The sequence below is a fragment of the Pteronotus mesoamericanus genome, unplaced genomic scaffold, assembly GCF_021234165.1.
Source record: "Pteronotus mesoamericanus isolate MK-2021 breed Mesoamerican mustached bat unplaced genomic scaffold, CSHL_Meso_final contig_72, whole genome shotgun sequence".
Lineage (NCBI taxonomy): Eukaryota > Metazoa > Chordata > Mammalia > Chiroptera > Mormoopidae > Pteronotus > Pteronotus mesoamericanus.
In genome coordinates, this window is record NW_026555242.1 from 666,199 (window position 1) to 676,588 (window position 10,390).

Sequence of the window (10,390 nt, forward strand, 5' to 3'; positions counted from 1 at the left end):
TGCACCCAGTCAATGGGCCTAGTCTAATCCCCTGACATCACAGCCTGCACAGTACAGGTCCCGCCTGGCAGCCCTGGGCTGTCCCCTGCCTTGGAGACCCAATTTAGAATCCCTCAGCTCAGAACCCATCTTTCTCTCAACTCCTTTTCTCCTTCAGTTCCAGTTCAGGTCAAGGACACCCCAGACCCAGTCCCACGCTAGGGGCAGGAGTCTAGGGTCTGTTCTGGATTTGCTATGTGACTCCAGGTAAGTAGCCATCCTTCTCTGGGCCTTACACTTCTTATCTAAGTCTCCTTGACCCCCAGCTGATCACATCAACCTATTCTGACTTCTTCTCAGCATCTTGTTGCTTTAGGAAACTTTTTTTTCTTTATCAGTTCATATGTTTGTTGTTTGCCTAAACAACTGGACTGTGTGCCTGGAAGGGACCTTGCCTGCCTAATTATTTCTCCCACCCCAGGTGCCAGCACACAGTAGGGGCTCCATTGAAACCTGCTGATGCCACGTACACATGGGTGAATGAATGAACATATGTATCTCCTGCCTAAGCAGGAAGGGTATGGGCCTTCTCCCTCCATTCCAGTTCCAAGTAGTGAGGGAAGGTAGAGTAATATTCCAGCCCCTCACAAGATGGAAGTGGGGTGGGTTCTGACTGGCCACTCTCTGACTCAGCAGGTAGGCAGGGGCTGAGAATTGAACAATGATCCCTTATGAAGAGAATGGGAAAGCTCTGGAGAGGTACCAGACCCAACACCTGTCTCCCTACTCACCTCTCTGCCATAAGGCTTAGAGAGGGGAAGGCCTCAGATGCATGTCTGTGTGTCTGTGTGTGCTGTGCTGGACAGAGGGCGGCCATTGGCCCAAGATCACCCAGGAGAGCAAAGACTGAAATGTGGTTAAATTTCAGAACTCCTGCCCCCCGGCTGCAGGTATGTCTGTGTGCACACACATGGCCATAGTGTGTATACACCCATGTATATATATGTCTGCTCTGTGAAAGCACCTCTGGCGGCGCATCCTGTTGTGTCTATGTGTTCACATATCTGTGCATCTGTGTGGACACCTGTGTCCTCATCTGTACACAGGCTCTCCCTGTGCAATGCATGCAGGTCTGCTTGGGTGTATGTGTTACAACATATGTGTAGGCATGGAGTATCAGTGCCACAAGGGCAAGGACTTTTGTCTGACTTGTTCTCTGCTCTATCCCAGCACTTCAGATAGGGACCAGCACACAGTAGTTGTCAACACACACTTGAATGAATGAATGGATGAAAGTGTGTGCACATGTCTGGTGTGTGCCCACATACCAACGTATGTGTAGATGTGCGCATGTCTAATGGTGCACCTGGGTGTGGGTGATATTGCTCACAGGCCACCTCTCATGTCGTTTTTCCAAACTCCTCTGAAGCCAGGGCCCAACGCCTGGGTCCCTGTGGGGTGGAGCAGGGGGCTGCCTCCTCATTGGAAACTGGATCCCGGGACGTGCAGGGAGCAGGGAATCCCCTTTGTCCCCCATAATCCCTCTCTGCCCTTGCCCCCTCCCTCCCACAAACCAGGGTTTAAGGTTGAGTTTGGGGACTAAGCCATCTGGGGGACAGGACAGGTGCCCAGAATGACCCAGAGAATACAGACAGGAAGGAGCCAAGGAGAGAGCATGAGCTGTCCACCGGGTGAGTGAGGGGGATGGGGCCCCAGAGCCCCAGAGGCCAGGAGGAGAGGGGACAATGCCTAGGCCTCTGCGCCAACTGTGCCTGGCTGTCTTTGCATCTGCTGGGAAGCACCAAATTCTTACACACAGAAGGCTTCATTCATCATTCATTCAAGGAATAGTTTTTGAGTGCTTATTTTGTGCTAGGAAATAATCTAAGCATTTGGTGATAGAGCAGTGAACAAACAGATAAAAATCTACGGTCTCATAGAGATTTCGTTCTGCACACAGACAATAGTCGTACGCGTAACAAATGAGTAAATTAGACTGTGTGATAGAAGGTGAATGCAATGATCCAAGTTTGTTGAATGAATGAGTGGATGAATGGATGAGTGGATGAATGAATGAGCCTTCGCTTTCAGCCTTCCCTTAAGTTCTGAACTTCTGAGAACTCAGGAATCTAGAAAGGACAATAAAGGAGGCCAACCTACTTTGCCTCTCATCTCCATTTCTTTCTGCCAGCAACCTTTGGTACCTCTCCTGCCTCTGAGCCTTGCACCATTAGTAGGAACATAAACTGGGTTTCACCTTTGAGAGGACAATTCAGCAGCCTTTACTCAAATTGAAAATAAGCATACCCTCCAATCCAGATATTTCCACTCTTAACAGTGCCCAAAGAGGCTGGGATAAGGCTGTTCATGGCAGCCCTTCATTCACTTGACAAATATTAAGCTCTGTGCTTGGTGCTGAGGAACTAGGTGTGGTTTCCTCTTTCTTGGAGCCAGCATTCTAGGGGCAGAGACAGCAACAGCATGTAGACAAATAAATAAATGAGGTAGTTGCAAATAGCATAAGTCTGTGAAGACTATAAATCTAGCAAAGGGAGAGGCTTTTGATGTATGAGTTGAAGCCTGAAGTACAAGAAGGAGGCAGCCTTGGGGAGATTTGTGGTTGGTCCTGGCAGTCCTAAGGGGGGATGCTGCAGAACAGAAAGGAGGCCAGCGAAGAGGAGCTAGGACTTTTGGGCCACACTGAGGACTTTGGCTTTCACTCTGTGTAAGGTGGGAGCCAGGGGAGGGTTCAGGCAGGGGAGAGATCTAGTTGGACTTGAGGGGTTACAGTGGGGAGGGCAGAGGCAAGAGTGGAAGCAGAGACCAGCGGGGAGGCCACTGTGATGGTCTGGTGAGAGGTGCAGGCACCTGGGAGTAGGGGAGTAGCCAGCTACCTTTTAAGGACAGAGCCAATAGGATTTACTGTGGGGCTGAATGTGGAGAGGGAGGCAGGCCTCAAAGAGTACTCCATGGCTTTGACCCGAGCAAGTGGAAGAACAGAAGTGCTCTTAGCAGAGATGGGGGAAGACTGCGGGAGGGGAATCTAGAGCAGAGTAGAAGATATTTTGAGTTTGAGATGCTTATTAATACTTAAGGGAAAATGTCAAGAAGGAAATTGAATACATGGGTTTGGAGGTGAAGGGAATGCTCTGAACTGGAAATAATCTACTTTCAGGGTGATTCTGCCCTGATTTGGAGATACAAGATTGTTGTAGGCCACAAGAGCTGTACCCATTTGAGTTATTCTGAGGAATAAATAAATCAGTAGGCAGCGTCAGGGGCTTGGTTCTGACCTCTGATTTCTTCTGCCAGCCCCACTCGGCCTGCTGATCCTGCTGCTGCCAGCCCTCAGTCCGGGGGCCCCTACCTCTCCAGCTGAGCCCATCAGTCAAGCCTATAGCCTGGCCCTCTATATGCAGAAGAATACATCAATGCTGCTGTGGACTTCTGTGAGTGATACTGGGCATGAGAGGGAATGAGGGGAGAGGAACACTGTCTTCCTTGTCCAGCGCTGGGTGAGGAAGCAGAGAAAGACAAGGAGAAGTTTCCTCCATGTGTCCGGGGGTACAGGGGGTCTGTCAACTGGAGACACACACACACGAACACTGTCACTGATGGCTGATGACCCTGGGTAAGTCATTCTTTCTCAGTGTCAGCTTCCTCACTTGCAAAATGGGGTGGTGACCCCCTCTTTGCTGACCTCTCAGGACTGTTAGAAGATTCAAAGGAAGCAAGTAGAGGGGAGGGCTTTACCGGGTCACGATTATTTCCACAAGCACTAGATCCTTCTGCCATTCTGGATACTCTCTCCCATTATCCTACTGACTCCTAAGAAAGTTCTGAGACACGGAGTTATAATCCACTTTATATAAGAAAACTGAGTCTGAGAGAGAGAGATAATAGTTTGTTGGAGGTCACGCAGCTAATAACTGACTGTGCCAGGATCTTAAACCAGGTCTGTGACATTTGATGCCAATTCCCGCCAATTCTCCCCACATCCCCCAACTGTCTAGAAGTTCAAACTGGCAGCCTGTTGGCTGGGCCTGACCAACAGATGTTTTCTGTTTGAGACATGCAGTGTTTGTTCAATTTTGAATATGAATGCCTGTCTCAAACAGGCACAGGAATCCTGTTGATCAAAGCTCCTGCTCCCCCACCTCCTGTCCATCTTAGTCTTCCTTTCCTCCCCAAGTTACATGATCTGCCTGGCCCCTGGACCTCTAGCGTTTGCGACTCTTTCACTGTCCTATGTTCCAGGCCCATGTGAAGTTACTAAATCTAGTTTCTAGTCCCATACCTGCCACCATTCCCTGGGTAGTTTTGGGCACCTTGAGCCTGTTTCTCCACCGGTAAAATGGGGATGTAAGACTAGGTGACTTATCAGTGAGGGAACTTATCAGTGTGCAATAAGATTCTGTGGGTCTGGGTCTATGGAGAGAAGACCTTTAATGAAGAAGGCACTCAACTAAATTTAATAATATTAACAATTATTTATCAATGATTATAGTAAAATTAACAAACATCAACAACCAAATGCTGTAAATAAAAAAAAGAAATATACAGGGCCATGCCTATATTGTCAATAAAATCTTTAGATTGAAAATATTATAATAAATAATTATTATAATCTGTGCTCATGATATTAATATAAGTATATTACCTATTAATGGTGGTTTATCATGCTCTTATTGTATGTCAGGTGCTGTGCTAAGAGCTTTATATATATTACTTCTTATCATTTCATGATAATACTGCCACATAGGAATTATTGAAGCCGTGATTCAGCGTTGTACAAATTGTACATTGAGGAAGCTAAATTGGAATCCATCAGAGCCCAAGCTCTGTGCTAGGGCATCCCACCAACTCTCTGAAGGGTAGAGGATGGCAACACCCCCTGGGAAGATGCTGGTCTCATAGAAGGCAGATGTGAAATCACGGGGAGTCTCAGCGTACCTGTTTGGTCCCCTCACTCCTGTCTCTGTCCCTCATGCAGCTCCGGTACTAGGGCAGCCCTTTTAGTGACCCTGGGTTCTCAGCCCCTGAGCTCCAGCTGAGCAGCCTGCCACCTGCCACCGTTTCCTTCAAGACCTGGCATGAGTTGGATGATGGGGAGTGGCTAGGCCACGCCCAGGGGGCCTTCCTGGCTTTGACCCAGCACCTCCAGCTCATCAGGGATGACAAGAACAGCCTGAACCCTGGCAGTCCTGTCCTGCTAGATCAGCTCAGGGCTGCGAGACTAAGGGCCCAAAGCCTGCTGGGCAACATGGCTGCCATCATGACTGCACTGGGCCTGCCCATCACCCCTGAAGAGGACACTCTTGGGTTTGTCCCCTTTGGGGCCTCAGCCTTCGAGAGGAAATGTCGAGGCTATGTAGTGACCCGGGAATATGGCTACTGGACAGACCGAGCTGTGAGGGACTTGGCTCTGCTCAAAGCCAAATACCCTGGATAGAGGAGGTAGGACTTCCTGTCAGAGGCTGCAATACTTCTCCTGTCACAATGGACTCTTTTCTGCCTTGCTTCTTCACGAGAAAGGAAACACATCTTGTCTAGCAGAGTTTGTGTGCCATGTTTGGGGAACATTTCCTGGGAAACAGGCGTCAATTCCGTATTGCCAGGGCCTTCCTGCCTAGGTCCTAAGGCCTCCCTTCCAGATCTGGGTGGGTTTCTATGGATATCATTTCATGAGTTACCAATCCAGTGGTACTGGTTGCCCACTTCCTGCGTGGAGAGAAATGCCTCTTTGAAGAGGCTTCACTTCCCACTCTAAGGGGAACAGACAGTTGGTCTCCTTCCTGGGCTCTCCTCAAGACCTTCCCCTTCCAGGCCAGGGGCTACTTTCATGTCTCCTGACTACCTCACTTCCTGTCTGAAGATACGGACTTTGTAGAGCAGGTAGGCCTCTCTTCTTGCTGGAGTTCTTTTCCTCCACGTCTCCTTTTCTGATGGTGCCACTCTTACAACTTACCATATTAAGGGGCTTCACTTCCTGACCAATGGAAGTTCAATTCTTAAAAAACTAAGATTCATGCCACAACTGTTTCCTGCTCAGGACACATCCGCTTCCTGTTCTGGGCTGACAGATGGCATCCCTGGTCAAGGTCTCTCAGGAATCTCCTATTTATACTGTGGCTTTTGGGTATGTCTCAGGGGACCAGGCTATACCCCAAGGATCCTATTCTCCTCAAAGGTGTCTCCCCACTTTCAACAAGTATATATACTGGTAATTTTGTGTTCTTTTTATTATTTTTTTTAACATTTTATTTACAGAAAAAATTGATTTATTCTAAGAAATGAAACTCTTCTAAGGTGTCAATCATTTCTCTTCACAGACCTGGCTGGGGGGAAGAGGAGATGCAAGGATAGGGCAGACGGGAGTGAAGGAAGGGAAGGACAGGAAACGGAGAGGGGGCAGGAATGGGATGAGGAAGGGAGCGGGCAGCAGGTGAAATGACTCCAGGGAGAGGGAGAGGGACAGAGGGAAACAGTGACAAGGTGTCCCTTTCTTGAGATGAGGCTGAGCTGTGCATGTGCTTATATGGGGCCAAAAGGGGATAAGAGAGGAAAAAGGGAGACAAAGTGACCCCCAGAAACCAAGGGTAAAGGGGAGACCAAGAGACACTTAGGCGGACCCAAGCGATGGAGAAAGGAGGAGAAAGCAAGAATATAATGGACATGGAAAGTCACATATGGAGACAAGAGGGTCCCTAGAGAGAAAATAGATCGAAAGCATACAACGCAAATAGAGACAACAGGGACAGAGAGATGGAGACACTGCCAGAGATGGAGACATGAAGAAAGATGAGGGGAAGGTGCCAGTGAGTTGAGGGCCGCGCCCGCTCTTAGGCTGGGCCCCCAGGCACCAGCTGGCGCAGGTCAGCTTCGGTGCGGCTCACCCACTCATGATAGAGGCTGCACACGCGGAGCCCCAGCACCTTGGCGGAAAAGGCGCCGGCGGCGGTGGCAGCGGCTGAGGCAGCGGCAGCGGCAGCGGCGGGTTCGGGCCCGGGCTCGCGGGGCTCGGCGCCCAGCGCAGCCATAACGGCCTCCACTGCGGCACTCAGGGCCCGGACCTGGCGCGCCGCGTCCTCCAGGCGCCTCAGCAGGCGCGGCGCGCGCGGGTTCAGCTCAGCCTGCAGGCGGCGCACCACGTCGAGCAGCGGTGGCAGCGCGGCCAGCGCCCGGGCGTCCAGCTGTAGCTGCTCGGACGCCGGCAAGCCCGAGTGGCCGGGTGCCGGAGCGCTCAAGCCCACCACAGGCATCCGCGGAGGAGAGAAGCCAGGCAGCCCGAAGGGTTCTCCCTGGTGCTGCACCTGTGGAGATGGGGCCATCAGTAGGACTCCCGGAACTCCTCCCCTCTCCTAGGACCTCAGTATTCCCATCTCGCAAAGGACAAATTCTTCCTAACAGAGCTGTTGCATGTGAGATAGTACAGAACAACAAAAAAGTGCCTTTGTTTCCTCATCTCTGAAATGGATATGATAACACTGTCAACTTCATAACGTAGTTATGAGCATCTTAAAAAGCTTAAGGCAGGTCCTGTCGCATGGGAAGGACACAATAAACGATAGCCCTCTTATTAATGCTATCTTACACACTAGGGTGCAATCAACTATCTCCACCTACTACCTGCTCAGTTTCTTACAAAACCATTTTCCTTCTCTGAGCATCAGTTTTCTGTAAAATGGAGGGGGGCGCGGTGCGAACAGCTCACTGTCTTGTCTTCCAATCAGAGATCTCCATAAGATAGTGCATTAACTAGTCTGTTTCACTCTCTCCTCTCATCTTCGATCACCTCTGCACCTGCCTGGCACACAGCAGGGGCTCCATGAATAACTGTCATATGAATAAACAAACAAAAGCTAAAGGTGATTTATAATTTGTAAAACTGCTAGAACGATGCTATTTATCCTTTGCTAACATCTTGCCTCTGGTTCAGGCATTGTGCTTGCTTGTTTAAACACACTACTCCTAATCTTACTAATAATGGGTGTGATGATAATGATGACGATTTTGAAATGTGATGAGCACATTGGGGCTGAAGAGGTACAGCGACTTGACCTAGGTCACCCCTCTAGGAAGGGACAGAGCTGGAATTTGAACCAAAGTTGGTAGGACTACAAAGCTAGCTCTATTATCCCACTACATACTGTCATAGTGGTTACATTCTTATTTTAATGTTATCACTCCTGCCCAAAGTCACAGCATTATGTCAGACCCACAGTCTGTGTGATTCAATGCCATAACGTTCCTCCACTACACCAGAGCAATTTGAGAAAGTTACTTCTTTCCTTGGGCAGGGCCTTCTATCCAATCAAAGATGTTGGCAGATCCCCCTCCTTTTTAAGTCCCCTCTTGGGATGGAATTTTTGTCCCAGATTGAAACCCATTCTTGGCCTCTCTGCATAGCACAGGTAGAAGAGTTGAGACCAAGGCCAATGGAGGTGTGGTGACAAAACCACACAGAGCATGGAACCTAGGTTTCTTGTCTCTCAGACCAGAAGTCTTTTCGCTCTCAGGTTGCCTCTCTTAAAGTACCAAGGAGGAAGCCTTCAAGCAGAGGTGGACAGAGGGTCATTTGGGGAACAAAGATTGTTCTCCTCCAATTTGCTGTGTGGCCAGGGCCAAGTTACTGATTCCTCTCAGAGCCCCAATTTCTGCAGCCGGGAAATGAGGTTGAGAAAAACTGGTGGTCAGGAAACTCTGCGATCTGTACTTCCCTGTTCCCCAGGTCCCTGGCACCCCCATACCCATCCACACTCACATATTCCTGGAGCAGCTGCTCAGCATATATGGTGAGGAGGCGGGCAAGGTTGTGTGTCTGTTGGATCTTGGCCTCCAAGAGGGGAAGGGGTGAGGAGTCAGGCTGGGGGTTTTCTGGTGGGAAAAGCAGGGAGGGATGAGGGCAACCCACACACCTACTCCTGACCCCTTTCTTCCTGATCCCAGAAGCTCATCTTTGAATTCTCCAACTTTTAAGCCAGGCAGGCTCTGTCCCATTCCAGCTGAGGGAAAATGAGGCGCCAGGCATTTGCCAAATGGTTGTTCTACCTGAAATATGTTCTCTGTCCTCAATTCACTGTTGAAATATTATTAAAGCCAAATTCAAATACTACCTCCTCAGTGCAGTCTCAGATTCACCCCTCCCTAAATTAACTTCTTCCTTCTACTTAAGGCCTTTTGTACATACTTCTAAGGTAGTTGTTTTAATGGCTCTTTTATCTCTGTGAATTGATTTCAGCCTGGAAGCCCTTTGGTGGTAAGTCTCACATATATCTGTACCTCAGTGATTGTTCGTGGAATTCAATATCACGAAAGCACAGAACTTCAAATCGGAATGCACCTTTCAGCCCATTTTACAGATTGGGAAACTGAAGTCCCATTCCCTCTCTGATAGTTTTTTTGCACAAGGCGCGGAGCTGGGCATTAGGCAGCGTCAACGAATGAGCGATCAGTCTTGCTTAGCACATGTCGGAGGGTGGCGCCCTTGAAGGACTACATTCCCCAAGATGCCCCGCGCACTCGCCCAGGGCATGCTGGGGAACGTAGTCCTAGCTCCGCAACTCCAGCCCCGCACCACCTCCACCCGGTCTGAGTTTCCCACCGCCTATTCCTAACCTCTACAGCCTTGACTTTCGACACCTGTTGTTACTCACTATCTCCTGTGGCCCAAAGGCTTCCTCTCCTAACTCTACCCCCCATTCTGGCCCCCAGCTCTGATTCTTTACCAAAACTCAAAGAGGGTCCAGGCGTATAGCCTCAGCCACGACCCCAGTCCTCCCCCCGGGTGTACTCGAACCGGTGATCTAACCCCCGAGGCTATGTACCTGAGGCACTGCCCCAGGCCTCTTCTGAACTCTGGCGCTAGCACCTTCCCACTGCTCACCAACATCTCACCGCTTGTTACCTGACACCCGGGCCCTGCTCTCCCCCGCTCAGGCCACTCCTTTCCCGGACCCGGAGGTAGCGGGGGCTTAGACCCCAGCTTCCAGCCCTTCTGACCACTGCTCCCCTTGGGTACTCGGCATCTGCCCTTCAGCCCCTTACCCAGACTTCCCTCCCTCCGGCTCATGCTGGCCCCAGGCTGATCCCTGCTGCCTCCACGCCCCCCTCCAAGGAGGGGGAGAAGGGGAAAAGAGGTAGGGGCGGGCCCGGGCGCAGCCAATCAGGGCTCAATCCCCCCCCCCCAAAATTCCTCCGCTCCAGGCAAGATTCCTTGTCCCTAAGCTTAGTTCACTACCTGTACTGCCTAGTCGAGAAAGGGGCCTGAGCGGGGGGCGGGGGGGGGGGGGCGGCAGGTTGTTTGCGTGGTGGACTTGGGACTTCAATGCTGGGGGCGTCTAGGCCTGAAAGGCAGCCCTACATCACGTCAGGAGGAGGCGGCTCTGGCTTCGATCTTGGGGGCAAGGCT

The 10,390-nt window shown here is 50.5% G+C and overlaps 2 protein-coding genes across 2 annotated transcripts; one reads left to right on the top strand and one right to left on the bottom strand.

Annotated features, from left to right (window-relative positions):
• Positions 1 to 3,278: 3,278 nt before the first annotated feature.
• On the top strand, positions 3,279 to 5,431 carry LOC129078105 (cardiotrophin-2-like; the record flags this gene model as incomplete). The annotated part of the gene is given in 2 exon segments (XM_054582786.1): positions 3,279 to 3,428; positions 4,973 to 5,431. Coding segments are annotated over 2 exon segments (609 nt in total), but the record flags the coding sequence as incomplete, so codon positions are not given.
• A 789-nt stretch (positions 5,432 to 6,220) lies between these two features.
• Positions 6,221 to 10,083, bottom strand: CTF1 (cardiotrophin 1). The gene is made up of 3 exons (XM_054582801.1): positions 10,027 to 10,083; positions 8,744 to 8,856; positions 6,221 to 7,292 (listed from the first exon to the last, which is right to left on the bottom strand). The coding sequence occupies exons 1-3, from the start codon at positions 10,049 to 10,051 to the stop codon at positions 6,822 to 6,824; spliced, it is 609 nt and encodes a 202-aa protein (XP_054438776.1). The 5' UTR covers positions 10,052 to 10,083; the 3' UTR covers positions 6,221 to 6,821.
• Positions 10,084 to 10,390: the final 307 nt, after the last annotated feature.